The 19,957-nt window shown below is 39.0% G+C and overlaps 1 protein-coding gene across 4 annotated transcripts in view; it reads right to left on the bottom strand.

The window, feature by feature from the left end:
* MAPK6 (mitogen-activated protein kinase 6) overlaps positions 1–19,957 on the bottom strand; it is a 33,438-nt gene that overhangs the window by 3,037 nt on the left and 10,444 nt on the right. For 2 of the 4 annotated variants that reach the window (XM_040226531.1, XM_040226532.1), the window contains exons 2-5: positions 10,142–11,330; positions 8,604–8,748; positions 5,159–5,323; positions 332–533 (exon numbers count right to left, since the gene is read on the bottom strand). In XM_040226531.1, coding sequence (XP_040082465.1) covers positions 332–533; positions 5,159–5,323; positions 8,604–8,748; positions 10,142–10,696 — 1,067 coding nt within the window. In that variant the 5' untranslated portion in view covers positions 10,697–11,330. Of the gene's footprint in view, positions 1–331; positions 534–5,158; positions 5,324–8,598; positions 8,749–10,141; positions 11,331–12,427; positions 18,498–19,957 lie in introns of those variants that run through there. The other 2 variants (XM_040226533.1, XM_040226534.1) reach the window with 2 other exon arrangements.

Below are 19,957 nucleotides of genomic sequence, written 5' to 3'. Positions count from 1 at the left end.
GGTTGGCAGATATGTTTGATCATAAACACTTCAACATTTTAGGAGTTAAAAAATGCAGCAAGTAAACAAACTAATTTCAACGTTAACTACTTCTTGCTCCAAAGTAGCATTTAACTTTTCCCATTATGTATATACTAAGCAGCAACTATTAAATATTGAAATTACATAAAGGCTATTCAAAGACAGCAATAAGTTTAGCAGAAATCCAAAAAGACCATTTCTAAATTTTTAAGATTTTTACATTGTCTTATCATATACAATTTAAAATAAAACTCACTGAATTATGTTTTATTGAAAACAAAAGCTTTTCCTAATTTAGGGTCAGTTTTACCTTTCCCAGTTATAAATGTGACTATGAGTTTCATCCATAAGCAAAATATCATCAACTTCATCTTCAATATGAAAAGGATGACTTGAGATTGGCTCATCCATTGGAAAAGAATAAATGCTCATGTAAGGATGGGAAAGCGCTTCTTCTGCTGTCAACCGATCCATGGGGCTGAATGTCAAAATTTGTTCCAGGAAATCCAGTGCTACAAGAGGAAGAAAAAAACCTTAACTGTATTGGAGGTCCACCAACCCATAAAGAAAAAAAGGGATTACACAATTAAAAGGTAAGTTAATTTAAGTTCTGTCAGAGAAACAAAACAACGTACCTGATTCACTGATTAAAAAGACATGTGTCCAAGAAACAAAGTGTTGAAATATATCCCAATCTCATATTATGGCCAATTGTAAAGGAAAAGGAATATATGAAGTTGAACCATATGAAATTTTCATTTTTGTCAGTCAAAAACAGTCAAATAACAGCAATTTCATATGGCATAACCTGATGCATAGGTCCTAATTTCAGCTCTGCAACTCCCTAGGTTAGCTGAATTACTAGCCATGTGGAACCGGAGAGGTTAAACGTGCTGAACTTCCATTTCTTCACGTGTAGAATGGACACAGAGGGAGGGATAAGGTATAAGAATGAAATGCATAGTGTTTAGTGCTCAGTATAAAGCCCTTTGCCCCCCTTACCTCACTGACCAGCTGCTGGACTAATTTTGTTGACTTCTGTTTCACACCAATCATACTACTGCAGATCACATAATGCATTTGATCACTTTAGGGCTACAGCATAGCTACACAAACCCAGTTCTTTTCACTAACTCAGACTGCATCACTCTGCCACCAGCCCTCCACCACCACCACACACTTGAATGCCTTATGAGTTACACCATCTTAAAGTCTGAACCATTCCCACCTTCCACTTTTTCTGTTTCCTAGTTATACAGTACTGATAAAAGCTGGAGGCAAAATCGTGTGTGTGTGTGTGTGTGTGTGTGTGTGTGTGTGTGTGTATAAAAGCTCTCTACAGATTCACACATACTGTGGAATTTCAACTGGCCTTTGAAATGCCTCAGCAATGTTCCTCACCATTTCTTTACACTCTCAATCTTCTCATTATTCTTAGCAGATAAACCTTCTTCACATTTATCTCAATCCCTACTTCTTCACTCTGGTCTGTCACACATCTGCTGATCCTGGCCTTCTATCTCAACGGAAAAGCTGGTCAGCACTTCTGTAAAACTAAGCTACACTCTAGAGAGGACCTTATTCTCAACTCCCAATCTCTCATTAATATTAAAAGTAGATGACACTTACACAGTCATTTATATTCCACAAAGTGCTTTACTACCTCATCTCATTCAATCCTCAGATCAGTCCAATGAAGTACTAAAGAGAAGAAAGGTAAGGCTCCTTGTTATTCCTACCCTTCAGTGGCCCAGGGCTGAGGTTCCAGCCTATGCTCCACCTTTTCCCCACCCGCCACAGATATGCAGATGACACCACTCTTATGGCAGAAAGTGAAGAGGAACTAAAAAGCCTCTTGATGAAAGTGAAAGAGGAGAGTGAAAAAGTTGGCTTAAAGCTCAACTTTCAGAAAACAAACATCATGGCATCCGGTCCCATCACTTCATGGGAAATAGATGGGGAAACAGTGGAAACAGTGTCAGACTTTATTTTGGGGGGCTCCAAAATCACTGCAGATGGTGACTGCAGCCATGAAATTAAAAGACTTACTCCTTGGAAGGAAAGTTATGACCAACCTAGATAGTATATTCAAGAGCAGAGACATTACTTTGCCGACTAAGGTCCGTCTAGTCAAGGCTATGGTTTTTCCTGTGGTCATGTATGGATGTGAGAGTTGGACTGTGAAGAAGGCTGAGCACCAAAGAATTGATGCTTTTGAACTGTGGTGTTGTAGAAGACTCTTGAGAGTCCCTTGGACTGCAAGGAAATCCAACCAGTCCATTCTAAAGCAGATTAGCGCTGGGATTTCTTTGGAAGGAATGATGCTAAAGCTGAAACTCCAACACTCTGGCCACCTCATGTGAAGAGTTGACTCATTGGAAAAGACTCTGATGCTGGGAGGGATTGGGGGCAGAAGGAGAAGGGGACGACAGAGGATGAGATGGCTGGATGGCATCACTGACTTGATGGACATGAGTCTGAGTGAACTCTGGGAGTTGGTGATGGACAGGGAGGCCTGGCATGCTGCGATTCACGGGGTCGCGAAGAGTCGGACACGACTGAGCGACTGAACTGAACTGGACCTAGGAAGTGATTTCATGATACATCAAGCTGTTCTTGGTTCTTCTGCAAGTCAGTGCCCATATGTCTCAAGGCAAGAGATAATCTAAGGCATAGTTACAGATAGTTGACTCAGCATAACTGCCATTCTCAGAGCAAAACATGAGAGGAATATACTCTAGAATCCCTAAAACCGATAGCAGGGAGAAAAGGGAGGGCTAACAAACTAGTCAGGCTGAACTCCCAAATGTATGCAAATAAAAAACATTTCCATCATTGTGAAAATTCTATTGGATAGCCCTGCTCTAGAGGAAATCAGTCTATTTACTACAATGATATGCTAAGATAAAGAAATAAGTGGTAAATTATAGAGAAAGGGAGGATAAAAGGCAACCATGAAGGAAAATTCAAAAGATTGGGTATCCATTTAAAGACATTAACCAGTACAGGGTTCCAGTAGTCTTAATGTGTCACTTCACGTATACTTAATCTTGTTTGCTTTTTCTCTCTGAAGATCATGAATAGAATGTGAGAAAGGAACATATACTACTCTAAGAGTTCCCCAAAGCTCAGAAGGTCCCCACCCCACCCCACCAAACAAAATTCCAGTGTTAATGAAGAAGAAACTTGCAGAGCACATCTGTGTAACGAGTCCTTAGCTTCAGGAGCTGTGAACACTCTGTACTGCATTTGTAGCGAGTGCAGCTGGCACTAGTGGTAAAGAATCTGCCTGTCAAAGAATCTGCCTGTCAATGCGTAAGACGCAGGAGACATAGGTTTGATCCCTGGGTCGGGAAGATCCCCTGGAGCAGAAAATGGCAACCCACTGCAGTATTCTTGCCTGAAAAATCCTGTAGACAGAGAAGCCTGATGGGCTACAGTCCATGGGGTCACAAAGAGTTGGACATGAATGAGTACGTGCGTGCATCCACACACACACAGAGTTCTATCACTTATGAAAATTAAGAATCCTTGTCCAATGGTTACTTTAATGAATCTGTTATCAAAGACATTCGTTCAACACATTATGAATAAATCCCAGGCACCAACTACACATTCAGGTTAGTTCACAGCTGACTAATGATCGCAAGGGAAAAGAAGATTCAAATTTAATTAGGTTACAAATGCTTCAACAGCAACATTCTGTATTACTAGCTTGCCTCTTTTGATAAGACTCAGCAATGGCAACAATGACTCCAAGCCAATCCCTGAGCACTCTCTCTCAACTTGGCTGAGCAGGGTCATACCTGCAGAGCAGACACATGTCCTGCTTGCCTCCCCACCTCTGAATTCTGATTTAACATTCTGCACTTTTTAAAGAATTCCACCAGACAACTCTGAGGCACAGTCAAGTGCTACGTGACTGCCGTTCAGTTATGAACAAGGATGCTACCATGACAGTGGCAACAAGATCAGGAGCCAGAAACTCAGCAATATATTACCGACTGTTAAGATGCTCTAAAAGATGGGTTACAAATGCAGCATTCCTGAAAAGGAAGCTTATGGAACCTGTGGAAATGAAATACAGTTGCTTCCTTTTCATTCAGGCATTTACTAATGAGTTCCAAGCATAGCTGAGGGGAAAAAAGATGACATCCACTGCCTATTTCTCAAAACACTTGCTAAGTTAAAGCACTTTGATACACATTAACCTTAACTTAACTACATAATGATCAGAGTGGGTGATGTGAACAATAAATGTATCATTAAGAGAAAGTTTAAGATGTTTAGGAAACTGTATCTCCCTAACTTTACGACTCAGAAAAGAACTATCACAATTCTGGGAGGGATACAGCTAAATACAGTATAATAATCCTTAAAGGTATGATACAGTCAACTTTTAAGGAAGATATTTTTCATTTCTAATGCTCTTCTTTTAAAAAATGTTATCTTATTACAGATAACTATTACATTTAGATTTTTGTATCTTATTTGTATCAACAAACCCGAAAGATACATCTCTCCATTCTGATGTATGAAATTAACTGCTTTAGTGATCAATGAAGTTTTGATTCTCTCCATGTTCCTATTACTTCAAGTCTGCACAAACTGTCACATTTAGCACCCAGTATTACCGACACCAATCTGCAATCTTTTATGTAACAAGTTTGTTCATAAGTAGTTTTGATCTTTCCTCCATCTCTTCCTTGCTCTAAAACCCTTGCTTTCCTTCAACTCAATTCCCTCTTTCATATCTAAATCACACTCATATTTGAACCCTTACTTACTTATCATATAACCCTCAGAGAATCCCATTCCAGCTCAGTGACAGTCTAAACATGTTCACCTAGCAGAGACGATCAGAAGTAAAAGTTGTAAAAGCACACGGAGTCAGAACTAGGCAAGAGGGGTACACTGGAATCTGGAAAATTATTCAGAGCAAAGAAAAGATTCCCAGCCTAAGTGCCTGGCTATAAAAAGGAAAGTGAGAGCTGAAGTTTTAGGTGTACTTTGAATCCCTAAAGACTGTTTGGGAGAATGCCACATCTACAACAATAAAAAGCTAAAGCTTCCCTACATACATCCTGCTCACACATAAACACACCATTACATAATGGTTACTTTTCAGCTATAGTACCTTCTCGACTAATTCCTGGAAGCAGCTGAGTTAAAGGTTTGTGTGGCTCAGTCATGTCATTTCTAATGTAAACTGGAATTACGCTGAGAAGCTCCTGACGATCTTCCTCATGGACAACAGGAATAGATTCTAAAATCAGCTGCATCTGTTCAAGTTCATGTGCACCTAGATGAGATTAAAAAATACCAAATGTAACATTAATAAACACATTTCTCAATGTTTAACCTATTGGCAATAAACATTCTAAAGCTACAGGAAACTAATAGAACTGTAATGACCATCGAAGGGGAAAATGGTTTTAACTGCATCATTAATCAGCAGATTTCACTGCTTTGAACGTCATCATCAATCTGCTCAAAAATAAATTACCTTTTTCAAATTCTGCTCATTGATATGTTCAGTTTTAGCTGCTTTGTTTCTGTAAGAAATTGACTTGAAGTCTGGCCTCATATTAAGGTATCACAAAGTAGTGAAAAAAGCAATAAACTGAGATTTTAAAAGATGAGATTCTGGTCTCAACCATATATACTAATTAATTAACTCACTATAACTCAGAGAATACCTAACACGGTGATGACTTAATTTCACTATCAATAAAATAAAGCCTTAGACTAGATTTGTGAAACAGAAAGTTTTATAGTTATGGATTAGGCTCAGTTAACATTTCAGAACTACTATTAAAGAAATAAAAGGGGAAACTTCAGGCTAAATGGGCAGCTAATATTAAAAAAAAAAAAAAATTCATTTGTTTTTCCACTTATGTCTAGAAACTCATTCAACAATCAAAAATTTTTCTTGAGTGCCTACCATGAGCAAGGCACTTTAGAATACACCTGTGAAACAAAACTGACCAGATTCCTGCCTTTGCAGAGCTCACAGTATAATGGAGGAAGACAGACAACTTCTGTAAACATTTACATCAAACAGTGTCAAATGAAGAAAATTAGAGTAAGCTAAGGGGGACAGAAAGTGAAGAGGAACTAAAAAGCCTCTTGATGAAAGTGAAAGAGGAGAGAGAAAAAGTTGGCTTAAAGCTCAACACTGAGAAAACCAACATGGCATCTGGTCCCATCACTTCATGGCAAACATGGGGAAACAGTCGACACAGTGGCTGACTTTATTTTTGGGGGCTCCAAAATCACTGCAGATGGTCACTGCAGCCATGAAATTAAAAGATGCTTACTCCTTGGAAAGAAAGTTATGACCAACCTAGATAGCATATTAAAAAGCAGAGATATTACTTTGCCAACAAAGGTCTGTCTAGTCAAGGCTATGGTTTTTCCTGTGGTCATGTATGAATGAGAGAGTTGGACTGTGAAGAAAGCTGAGCGCCGAAGAACTGATGCTTTTGAACTGTGGTGTTAGAGAAGACTCTTGAGAATCCCTTGGACTGCAAGGAGATCCAACCAGTCCATTCTAAAGGAGATCAGTCCTGGGTGTTTTTTGGAAGGACTGAAGCTAAAGCTGAAACTCCAATACTTTGGCCATCTCATGGGAAGAGCTGACTCATTGGAAAAGACTCTGATGCTGGGAGGGATTGGGGGCAGGAGGAGAAGGGGACGACAGAGGATAAGATGGCTGGATGGCATCACCGACTTGATGGACATGAGTCTGAGTGAACTCCGGGAATTGGTGATGGACAGGGAGGCCTGGCGTGCTGCGATTCATGGGGGTGCAAAGAGTCGGACATGACTGAGCGACTGAACTAAACTGAACTGAAGGGGGACAGAGAGCACTGTTAGGAGTACAGTTAATTTATATTAACAACCCCCCTTGGCTGTTATGACCATATCATCCTTATGACCAAGGAAGGTCTCACTGAGAAGCTGACAAGGAAGTTAGGTAATATACCATACATTCATAAAGAAGAAGGCAGTTCCAGGAAGATGAGAAAGGGCCCAAAGGCCTAGAGGACACAGTGGGCTTGGTGTGTCCAAGAAACAATTAGGCAAGTGTAGCTGAAGTACAGTGACTCAGGAAAGTGACAGGAAATGAGCCCAGTGGTACCATAACACAGAGTTTACGGTCATTCTGAATTAGATAAGAAACCATTACAGAGTTTTGAACAGAGAAATGCCATGAGCTATGTTTTCAGAAAACTACTATGTGGCTATGTGGTAACTAGACCACAGACAAGAAGAGTTAAAGCAGGAAAGCCAGTTAAGAGATCATGTGTTAGACCAGGAAAGGCAGAATGGCTTCCTGGACTGGGAGGATGAGAGTAGTGAGAGAGATACTAGCAGTACGATTCAAGATATACTTTAAAGAAATAGCCCATAAGACCTGTTAAGGAGAAGAGTGAAAGATGATGCCAAGATTTTGGCCTGAGCAACTAAGAAGTGGGACTAGTTTACTAAGATGAGGAAGACAGCAGAACAGAAGAAGTATGAGGGAGAGATATCAGGAGGTCAGTTTTGGATAAGTTAAATTTGAGATGCCATTAAACATCTAAGTGGAGATACTGAGTAAGACCAAAAAATAAGGCTAGGGCACTTACTATAGGTTAAAAATACACAGATTTCTAGTGAATGCTTAGGCCTTGCCTTTTATTGCTATTAATATGAGGCCCATCCTAACCAATTGATTTCCCTCATGCTGCTTTTACTGAATGGTTCACAAACCTACTGAAAAGGTTTTTAGGAGGGAACTAAAACTGAGCTCATTTCATAAGCATTTCTGTTTAATTAAATGTTTAAAGTGTACAAAGGTTTAAAATAAAAAAATTGTTTTAATATATTTTATTAATTTAAAATAAAAAATTGTTTTAATCCACCTTAACTCAAAACTTTCTCATGCACTTTTTTAGATTCCCTCATAGCACCCAATTCATTATAAAATTGCTTGTTTCTGAAATATCACATCAGTCAGGCCAACAAGATATGGCAGTTCAAGCAACAGAGTTAACACAGGTATCATTTAACAAAACTGACTGACAGATACTGATCTATAAAATAGGAAATTATGTTTAAGAAATAAAGATATATACAAAAGAAACACTAGAATTCAGACTAACTTTACTGAACAATCCAGTAAATATGTAAATGTTCTCAATCTTTAAAATACCATTTTATCTTTTCACTGTAATAGTTTCAGTTCAGTTCAGTTCAGTTCAGTCACTCAGTTGCTCAGTCGTGTCCGACTCTTTGCGACCCCATGAATCGCAGCACGCCAGGCCTCCCTGTCCATCACCAACTCCCGGAGTTCACTCAGACTCACGTCCATTGAGTCAGTGATGCCATCCAGCCATCTCATCCTCTGTCGTCCCCTTCTCCTCCTGCCTCGAATCCCTCCTAGCATCAGAGTCTTTTCCAATGAGTCAATACTTCACATTAATAGTTTAGACTATAATAAATTGGTTTAAATCTTACATAAATCTTGATTCATAGAAATATATGAAATTACTTCTCCTTGGGATAATTTTCCCATTTATTTTAAAATTTCTAACCTGCAAAGAGGGTTTTACCAGTCAGCATTTCAGCAAAGATGCAGCCTGCAGCCCACATGTCAATGGCTTTAGTATAATTATTAGGAGAAAGTAAAAGACGTGGAGATCTGTACCATTTAGTAACCAATCCTTCAGAAAGATGACCCTGAAAAACAAACAAAAATATACTTTTTACTTTAGCTGAATAACAGTACGTAAAACATGATTCATTAAAGAGCCCTTAATCTAAAAACAAACTGTAACTGTAAAATCCTTAAACAGCACTGGTGGTTTCTATGCTTATCTTCAAGGCTCTTGCACTGCTGAGACTGTATGGAGATTAAACTCCCCCGTAACATATCATCTATAACATGATATTCTCATGGAGTATCCCGACCAAAGAATACTGTAAGGATCTAGCATTAACTCTAGGGCACATATTCCCAACAGGCTTGAGAAGAGAAGCTATTTATCACTTCAAGTCAACAATGAGGCAGGTATGCTTTAAATCAATGAGAGAAAGCCAGGAAAGAGTACCAAAGGTGAGCTATTTATAAAGCAATGCCAGCCTCCTCACTGACAAACCAGGGGACCTGGCTATACTGCACACGCCATTTTTAATCAATTTCACTACTTTATATTTATGAAGTATTTGACAAAAACAGTTAAACATAGGTTGCCTTGTTTCATTCTAAAAATAATGCTGAGAAAATGTGAAAGTAGATATTAACACTCAGGTTAAGGAGTCTGCAGGTCATATAGTTTAGCTGGATGTAGAAATGGAACTCAATTTTAGATAGTGTAACTCCTAGTTCAGTGTTCTATCCACAATACTTCACTGTTATCCATAAAGATGTGGTCATCCATTTCATTTTGGTACTCAATTTCGATCCTGAAGTTTTTTTAAAGTTAAGCTATACTCAATGTAAGATGATACATGCAAATACCAAGATGTGTCTTAGATGTGTGCTATGGGAAGCCAAGCAAGCAGGCTTCCCAGGGATGGTTTATACCAAAACAGCTCCATTTTTACATTTTAAACATCAAGGTCCCATATATGATTTCATTTGAAAACTAAAAAACTAAAACTAAAGAGTTCAGCTCAAAAAATATCATTAATTTCCTGTACAAAAGCAAATTTTATTTAAGGCAAAGTTACTATGAATTCTTCTGCCTATTCTTACTGCCTACTTTATGTTTGTGCACATTTAGATTTCAAACTAAGTTTGCTAAACAAGGCATAAGAGAAGAGTATATCCAAACAAAAAAAAAAAAGTAAAAGTTGAAACAGCAACCTTCTGCCCTAAACACATGATATATCTTACTTTTAAGTAAGAGAGAATTTCAGTTATTACAAATAACCAGAATTTGTATTTAACTAGGATCCCATTCCACCTTCACTTTAAACACAGGGAGACTGTGAATGGAAAAAAGGTAGTATACAGAGTTTAATACAATTAACTACAAATTCTGCCACCACACACAAAGGAAATTACAAGCACCCGTTTCTGATGATGTGTATCAATTTAGAGGTCTGTCTCAACTGACTTTCCACATACCTTATGGGAATAATGGGGATCCATGATCCGTGCAAGACCAAAGTCACCTATCTTCAGCACCAAGTCTTCAGTATTAATGAAAAGATTCGCTGGTTTGAGGTCTCTGTGCAGCACGTTTGCTGAGTGAATGTATTTGAGCCCACGCAGCAGCTGATACATGAAAAGCCTGGCGTGCTCCTCCAGTAAAGGGCCCTGCTCCAGCACATTGGCCAAGTCCGTCTCCATGTACTCCTGAACAATGTAAACGCTGCTCAGTTCAGTAAGAGAGCCCACGTCATCCGATAACTGGCTTCCACTAGGACCAAGAATTTCAAACACCTTCACAATGTTATCGTGGTCAAGTCTTCTAATAATTTTGATTTCACGTAGAGCATGTTTGACACTCTGGGGATCAGTAAGGACAATTTTCTTGATGGCTACTCTTTTGTCACAGTCATTGTCTACAGCAGAAAAAACCAAGCCATTGCCTCCACAACCCAATGGTTTTAAGTCCATATACCTAGAGCCCAGATCAAAACCATGAATGTTCATGAGACTTTCAAATTTCTCTGCCATTTTGAAACCCTTACTATTGGCTTTTCCTTTCAAATTGTTGAACTTGTGTGAACAAGGAAGAAAACTGGCATCAAAAGGAAAGATCTTTTAAAAAGGGAGAAAAAAATAATTCTGCGTCCACAGCAAGATGGTTTCTTGATGCTCATTGCATATGCCAACCAGGCCTGTTGAGTTCCCCTTAGAATTAAAGCTCAAAAAGCTCTACTCATACTGAGAATTAAAAAGATTGCAGTACTCATAGTTCAAGAAAGGGACAGCAACTCTGCAGACATTTAAAGAAAACACTCAAGAAACTCAAACGGAATGAAATGACATACTATGCACTCAGATTTACTGTGCTGAAGGATTTAACATTTAACAAAAATGTGAATAAATATGCACACAATAGGCTTCTATGAACATTCTCCTCACAGTGCAGATACATTCAGTGTTGGACTGGTCCTGAGCAGCATCATTCTAAGGTGCTGGTAAGCGCTATTTCCGTTTTGCTTCTTTCCTTCCTCTGTTGCTGTATATTTCAACAGGAAGCCCTGGTGGCTGTTGGTTAACAGAAGATGTCTTTTGTTAGTGATCAGGTGGCTCCAGCTCACCACAATCACAATCAAAGCTACCGTCCATCTTACTCTGATACAACCTGGAGGATGAGAAAAAAGAAGGAAAAGAGTCACCACTGCAGGAAATGCTCTTTTAATCAACTTTATAAAATGACACAAACTGGGCATTTAGCTACAAGCTACCACTGGTGGGGTATTAAACTTACATACATCACTAAATGGAAAGATTACCCTCGATCAAAAATAGCTACCTATGTTGTAAGCAATTCACATGTGTTGACTCAGGCTCCAGACCTCACCATACTAGATTCTTTGTATTATCTAGGTCATTAGGTTGTATAATTTCTTAAATGCCAATGAGCAAAGGAAAAGTTCATAATATTTTTACAGAATTCTTTAGAATTTTTCAGTAAAGCATTTGCAACGTTTTTCTAAAAATACATATATAATAACTTAAAGTGTTAGTTCATTAAAGGGCATGTTTATTTATTAACTCTGCCTGACAGAGTTAATGCCTGACAATACCTAATGAACAAAACTGTAGCAGTACAAATAAGAAATTTGCCAAACATGCTCTTAAACTTACAAGGTGAACTTCGTAAGTTCACTTACAAAGAGGTGAACTTAAACAGTGAATAAACCAATGAATAAAGCCTATGAAATGTTTAACTTCACTGATGATCAAGAATATCAAACTACTTCATGAAGAAGACATTTCAGATTGGAAAAATAGTTTGAATGAAGTGTCTCAACTGCAAATATCAAGTCTGAAGAGGAATGTGGAAAAACAGGAACTTTCCTACAAAAATGGTGAGAGTTTACAAGGGACAGTTAGGGAGTTTGGGACTGACGTGTATACAAAATGTTATAATTAAAATGGATAACCAACAAGAACCTACTGCAGAGCACAGAGAACTCTGCTCAACATTACGCGGCAGCCAGGATGGGAGGGGACAGTTTAGGGGAGAAGGGATACATGTACATGCATGGCTGAGTCCCTTTGCTGTCCACCTGAAACTCTCACATCATTATTAATCAGTTATACTCCAATTTAAAATAAAAAGTTAATAAAAAATTAAAACAAAATAAAGTTATCATAAAATATTGGGAAAGAGTAAGAACATCAAAAAACAATCTGGCATAAGTAAATATGTAAGTAAATAAATAAATATCATACCTATGACTTGGCAACTTTTCTTCAAGGAAAATTCCCTAGAGAAGTGCTTGCAAATGGATATACAGATGTTCTTTTTTTTTTTTTTGGAATAGCAAAATAACAAAAATAGCCTAAACTTTCAACAATAAGAATAAATGAGTTATAGTCATACAGTGAACTACTATATAACAGTAAAAATGAATATGGCAGAAATCATCAAATATACACTAAATTTAAAAAGCAAACTGCATACAGAAATATACATGCTGCAACTAGTTATAGCAGGTGGATAAACATGCAAAATAAAGCTATTTTAAGGTACATTCAGATGTAGCAAAAGTATAAAAACATAAGACTGATAAATAACAAATGAAAGATAATAATCACCTTAGGAATGAAGAAAGAAACAAGAATGGGGCGGGGGGATTACACAGCATGCTTCAACCAATCTTTAATGTGTTATTTTTTAAAAAACAACTGAAGTATGACAAATTATTAGAATGTTATAGAGTTAGGTAGAATGTAAATGAAGAGTTCATATTATAGGGGGAAACGCAGGCAGACAAAAAATGGCAATAAGTGGTATGGAAAAATAAAATAGAGAAAAGAGACAAAGAGGGTAGTGAGGAAATGCCTCTCTGATAAGGTGTTACTGGAGCCAAGCTCTAAGGGAGGAAGTAAGGAGGTGGATGGGCCTTAAGGATGTTATGTGGAAGTAACTGTTATAGACAGAGGGGGCTCCAATATAAAATAAAAAGTTTTAAAAAATCAAAATAAAATAAATTTATCATAAAATACTGGAAAAAAGTAAAAACATCATAAAGCTACTAGGCATAAATAAATACACTAAGATGAGCATTTGTTTCATGTTCCAGAACCAACTAGGAGACCAATGTAGTAGCTCACTTAAACGTATTAACACACGCCTATAAGCATGTAATACAGTCTAAACCCTTAAACGGAAAGGCTTCCTGCTGCTGACTTTTGACCTTAAAGCTAGTATAGCTGCATATACAATGCTATTTTCTCAATAATGAGTCTGAAAGGGCTGGAAACAGGACAGCTGCAATAATCCTTGGTTCAAAGAGCTAATTATAATTATCTAAAGGCAGAAGAGACTTTATCAGTGAATGAAATAAAGCTGTCCATTCTGAACCTGAATACACGACAACTTCCAATCACCTTCAGGTGTGGCTTAAGAATTGCTAGGACCAAACAAATCCGCTATTTCACAGTGGTGAAGCTTCTATACAAGAGGAATCTACCTTATTTCCCTGTCTGCTTCATTCATATTTCTATATACTTCACATGTAGAAATATATGATCCTGAAAAATAAAATAAGGTAACAGCATATGCTTCAATCTGAGCAAATCTCCAATTCTGAGATCCATAAATACAAAAAATAACTGTGTGAAAGAGAAAATGATAATACGAATAACTCAGAAACTAAGTAGATAAATGATCCCTCTTGCCCTGATGTAGACAATTCCTTAAAGCTCAGTCAAGTTTTAAGTTTTTGATAAATGTACATTTTTATGTCTGTTTAACAGACTTGACATAAGAATACTAAAACCTCTAAGTACTCTCATAAGCTTCTAGTTCACTAACACAGCAATCAGAGACAAGCAGAAATAACGCTTCGCTAAAACACCACCACTCTCATCCACGAGAAAAGTACTACAGTAGAAACTCCATTCAGAGGATGAATTGAAGACTCAAGACCTCCATCCATATCAGCCCCTTTTCAATCTCAGTGAGATCAAGAAGCATTACAGACCAGAAACAAATGTAAGGATGAGAATGCCCTTTCGGAAATCTCAAAGACACTGGTCATCATTTACAGGGCTAAAGAATGGGAAAAATTCATTTCAGGGAAGGTAAGAGCTTGTGCCTAGGCTGAGAGCTGCAGAGTTCTCACTACAGACTCAGATGATGCCTATACTGAAAGCCTTGAGCAAACTTTACAGAAATATGAGACCACAATCTAAAGAAAGAATGTAATATTTATCAACTAAACTGTAATTCCACCAGACAGCGAGGACTGTACCAATAAAAAAACTGGGATGGGGGAGTGGCAGAGGAAGCGTTGGGGAGTGCTTGCCTGTGTAGTTGCCTCACTGCTCTGTGAGTAGTGTTCTTCAAAGTCCTTCAGTATCTGTTAGACCAAAAGCTTTTTAGCACCTTTTCATCCAGGAGCTTGAAAAGTGAGCCCACCTTAATCAGTAAGTTGGAGGTAATGCCATACCTCTGTATGATAAAGTGGATCTAGTAAATGCTTCCAATTCAGTCCCCTCCATTCAGCAAGTATTTGCTAATTGTGTTATGTACTTGTCAGCATCCTAAGCACTGCAGATAAAATGCTAAGTAAAAATAGGCTTGACTCCTGCCCTCATGAAGTTTATAGTACAGTTGGAAACAAACAATAAAAACAATAGGAAAAAAGGGAAAGCAGAAGGGAAAAAGCAGTACAGGATGCTGGGAGAGCCTAGACACTGGGTGATCTGACCTAATTAAAGCAGTCAGGATATGTGCCTCTGGAAGCCATAAAAAGCCAAAGGCCTCCCATGCTCCTCCTTAGAGACCATGAAAACAGCTTCTTCCTTATCACTATGACCCTTACAGCAGTTACATTTCAAATCCTGGTCTTGTCCAATCACCTCCATCTTTCACAACCACCAGGCAGTCGTTGGGCATGCAACTGCAAGTAAACTGGATCAGCAGATTACTGGTCAGGGCATCCTCCATCCACCTCAACGACCTCTAGAAATGTCTCATTTATACCATTTTCTCCACCATCTATCATGTTTAACTTCATAAAAGCAAAGTTCAAGGCTCAGACTCAAGATCTGCAGTTCTGCACTTTCTGCACACTTCAAGGGAGGAAAGGGAAAACCAAGACAGGACAGAAACTTTAAAACGACCCTTCCCACCACCTTTTTAATTTCTGTGTCTCCCAATGTTCCCCATTCCTACTAATCTGAGTGCTGATACTGTGTTGCTTGGAGAGAGATCATTGGTTTTAATTAGATAAGTTGATGTTGCTTTGTTTTTAACAATTTGGTAAATAAAAATGAAGCGCAGAGAATGATTTATAACAAGTTGGCTCTTTGGTCTTCTTTTAGTGATTCACCATAACATGGAAGTAAAAGCTCTCTGTGTAGCCAGGCTGAGTACCAGCTTCCAACACTTACAAGATAGTTCCCTGAAACTACATTAGCCACAAATGTTGCCTCGAGCTTTTTCTTCCCTAAATTGCCTCCTGCTTTCTGTCACTTAGCTCACTCCATCACCAAGAGAAATGCAGGTACTGAGTCAGGCCTAAGTGTATGAAGTCATAAAACACAAAAGAAAGAAATTAAAAAGACAGTAGAATAACATCACTCTGCTTTCATGCATTGGAGGAGGAAATGGCGACCCACTCCAGTGTTCCTGCCTGGAGAATCCCAGGGACGGGGGAGCCTGGTGGGCTGCCGTCTATGGGGTTGCACGGAATCAGACACGACTGAAGCGACTTAGCAGCAGCAGCAGCAGCAGCAGCCTCACTTCCACGTTCTACAGAAATTCGATTTTCTTTCCTTTCTTATCCAGGAACAGTAACTTGGTCAGTGTCAGCAAGTACAAAGTTTGAGGTGAGGGCCTTAAATATAAAGGTTATTTGCCTGATATTCTCTTCCATCTTCTATTCTGCTGCTTCTCAGGTTAAATGCTGACTTGGGTCATCTGGCCTGATCACATTCACTCACTCACTCACCCCCACCCCTCACCAGCTCTTGCCTATTTAGCTCTTCTCCAGGGTCAACTGAGTAACCCGAGTTAACCGGCATTCAGCCAGCCTCACATCTCAGCCAAAGCTCAGTTACTTTTGGAGAGAAGGGAAAGGTTGAGCTCTACTTACATTCACCTAGGATTGTTTCCTAACCCTGGCACAGAGAGGTGTTGTTATAGCAAATTCACCCTTCCCTAAGATCATGTTCTCAAGCTCTCATCAAAGCTACTAAGCTTCCAGGGCAGAGAAGGCCAAAGACTACAGCTTAACTGCTTGCTCATAGGCATTCCTGACAAAGCTCTTACTCCTAATGCTGGGTAGCCCTCAGTTATCAGGGACCCCTCTCAGGATCTGGGCCTCAAGGAGGTCCGAAGTGCAAACCAGTGTCAGTGAATTATCTCAGGAACTCAGTGTGAGAGGGAGGACCTTAACACTTAAGCATCAAAACCGAAGAGGCTTTTGCCTACTATCAGTAACTACCATTAGCTACAGAGACAGATTTTCAAAGATGGATGCTTACATAGCTTCCAACAAAGTAACCAGTTTTTTAAAAACTTCTCTTCTAGTCCTAACTTCTGTTCTTAAATTGTCTGAACCTTTGCCTAAATGCATTTTAACATTAGGGACTTCAACCATTTAAAAGGCCATTATAAGATAAACGTCATATGTTTATTTTGATGCTCTTATCTAGTTGCTATTTACTCTAGGTACTCACATTGGAATATCAGAACTTTACAGACCAGATAAACTAGTCACACGATCTCTAAAGACCCTTCCAATTCTAAAAGTCTATGACCTATGAAAGCACAGTATAATTTTCTAACCTGACTAGTTTTTGCTCCCACTTAATACAGTAGGACACCCAGAATGGTGGAACTGTGATTGACATTGCTATAAAATTAACATTAAACAAACACAATCCCATCTACAAATTTATGGCTGGAAAATTTAAAATAATTATATTAACCCTTCAACCCCTTCCTATCTTCCTCCTGCCAGAGCCGTCATTTCTAAGACTCTTCTCCTAACCAATGGCAAGGAAACACTGGGGCAAATACATAAGCAGAAGACACTTGAGCATCCTTCTTCTTCAAGTACCTTTGGAAATCTTTGACGATTCCAACCAAACAAAAAGGAATACAAATTTCTATAGTAGTCGAGAGACAGGTTATACAGTGTTACAGTAACAAATAACCCCCAAACCTCAGTGAGTAAAAAGACTTTTTAAGTCTGGCTCATGCAACAAGTGAAACATAGCTGTTATCCAAACTCCTGAAGGAGCTATATCACCTCTATCACAGCCTCTCAATGTGCCAGAGGGAAAGAAATGAGAGTATCTCACTGATACGTAACGTTGTGCGTGCTCAGTCATGTCCAGCTGTTCACAACTCCATGGACTGTAGCCCGCTGGGCTCTTCTGTCTTAAGGATTATCCTGGCAAGAATACTGGAGTAGGTTGCCATGTCCTCCAGGGGATCTTCCTGATCCAGGGATAGAACCCACATCTCCTGCACTGGGAGGCAGGATCTTTACCACCAATCCACCTGGACAGCCCCAATGATTCATAAACCTTCGTCCAACAAATCATACACTTCACTTCTACTCATATTTTACTGACCAAAGCAGGTCACATGGTGGCACCAACTTCAATGCAGTAAGGAAATGCAATCCCAAAATGGCCCAGAAGCAATTTTTAAGAGGTTTCACTGTTTGTTTCAATTCTTCCATCCATCCACTACATTTTTATTCAACAAAACCTTGAGTGCTTATCAAATGCCAGGCACTGTCTTAGGTATTAAGGTATAGAAGGGATCAAAATAGTTAAAAAAAAAAAAGGCGCCTCATGGAGCACGTACTCCTAGAGCATTGTATTCCACTGCAATAGATTCCATTGTAGTAGATTCTCTTTTCTATAGCATTTTCCTTCCTTTGTCTTTTGCCATCCATCCCCAGTCTCTTTTAATCTACCCTCTAATCTTCAAATCCTCGAATCTTCATTTTCTAGGGCACCACTCCCTTCCCCCTTGCTGCAGTTCTATTTTTAAAGGTTTGGGACTAAGTACCTTTACTGACATTTTCTGAGAATAGCTCCTGATGGTAGGCACCTTAAACACTATTGAATGAATTAATGTAAATAACGTATTCTACTTGGTAGGAGAAAGCTTTGGAGAACGCAAGCTCTACACTCATTTTTTTCAGAATCTGATCACATTCTGACCTACCATGTGGGAACATCAGTGATGACTCCAGATATGGTGCTTTCCTTTCCAGCCATTAGCCCAGGAGTCTCACCCTATGGTGAACATATAGGTCTGCCAACACATGAAGAAAGCAATTGATTGCAACCCAGTTGGACTGAAGAAACAGAAAAACGTTAGCTCTGTTATAGCTCCTAGTTTGTTTTGCTGAGGTAATGGAGAGGGTCTGCACCACTTAAGCAGTGCCCTATATAACCAGATGAGCAGGACTCTGTAAAAAGTCCTGCTAGCCTAGCAGGTAGGTATTGTGAAGATATGGAAGATCATGCCTGTACTCTCCGATTGTACTGTTCTTTATCCCATGTTAGGAGAATCTAAAACCACCACAGCTTTCCAGACTGGCATCAAATACAACAGCTGTCACTTCTGAGCTAACCCTGGTGAGGGTCTGAAGAAGGTCCCATTGCGCAAGGCCACATAAAACATGTCTGGATCCCCACCAAATAGAGACAACCACATGCTTACTTAAGAGTGTGCCCAATTCAAAAAAAATTATTCAGAATGGCATATAGCTTTTCTGGAATATCTTTTCTCTTTTGTTTCTCATTTTCTCCAAACCTAAACAAAAAAGCTTGTAAGACAGAAAATAGTGTAAGTAGGGACTTCCCTGTTGGTCGAGTGGTTAAGAATCTACCTTCCAATGCAGGGGACACAGGTTTAATCTCTGGTCCCAGAAGATTCCACATGCTATGGAGCAATAAAGCCCAGGCATCATAACGACTGAGCCTGAGTTCTAGAGCCTGTGAGCCGCTACGAAGACCTGATGCAGCCAAATTAAAAAAAAAAAAAAAAAATAGCGTTAGTCTCTTATCAGAGTCACATGACAGTCTGATACTGTTAAAAACTTCTCATCTGATGTCACTAACCTCATATTAAAAACAAACAAACATGAACTAAAGTGATCTGAACTTTAGTCCAGGATCTGTGGCTAAACTAGCTTTGTAATCAAAGCCTCTCATATTACTATGTCTCAGTTCCTCATCAGGAAAATGATGTAGCGAAACTCCATGATTTCTACAGTCTCTTCTAGCTCCAACATATTTTAAGTTTAGTGAAAGACTCAGGACTTCCACTTCTGATTAAAATGCAGAAAGTTGCAAGACACCATTACTCTCTCCTGATAAACCATGATAAACTGAGTAAGCTACAGAACTGTAATTAAGAAATACATCAGAAAGCTAAGGATGCAAAGAACTCTAGAAAATGTCAAGCCCTTCCTAACACAAGAGACCATGGCTATTCTCATTTCTCATAAAGTTGCAAGAGAACAAGATATTTTCCACCAACAGGACGAAGAAGAAACCAGTCAAATTTATAAACAATGATATTTGCCGCATGCGGGTTCAGGTAACAGATTAGAATTCAGAGGAAGCCCAGTTACAAGCCCTAGCTCCCAATCCTTCCCCATAGGTCTTCACTAAGAGTGCAAGTCTGAAGCCAAGTCAGGAAAGCTGAGAGAAAACCCCATGAAGCATATAGGCATCCATTTTGTCCAAGACAGATAGCCCTCTCAAGATGGAGGTCAA

Source organism: Oryx dammah, unplaced genomic scaffold (genome assembly GCF_014754425.2).
Source record: "Oryx dammah isolate SB20612 unplaced genomic scaffold, SCBI_Odam_1.1 HiC_scaffold_26, whole genome shotgun sequence".
NCBI lineage: Eukaryota > Metazoa > Chordata > Mammalia > Artiodactyla > Bovidae > Oryx > Oryx dammah.
The sequence above is the reverse complement of the archived record's forward strand: the minus strand, read 5'-3'. Positions and strand labels throughout refer to the sequence as shown.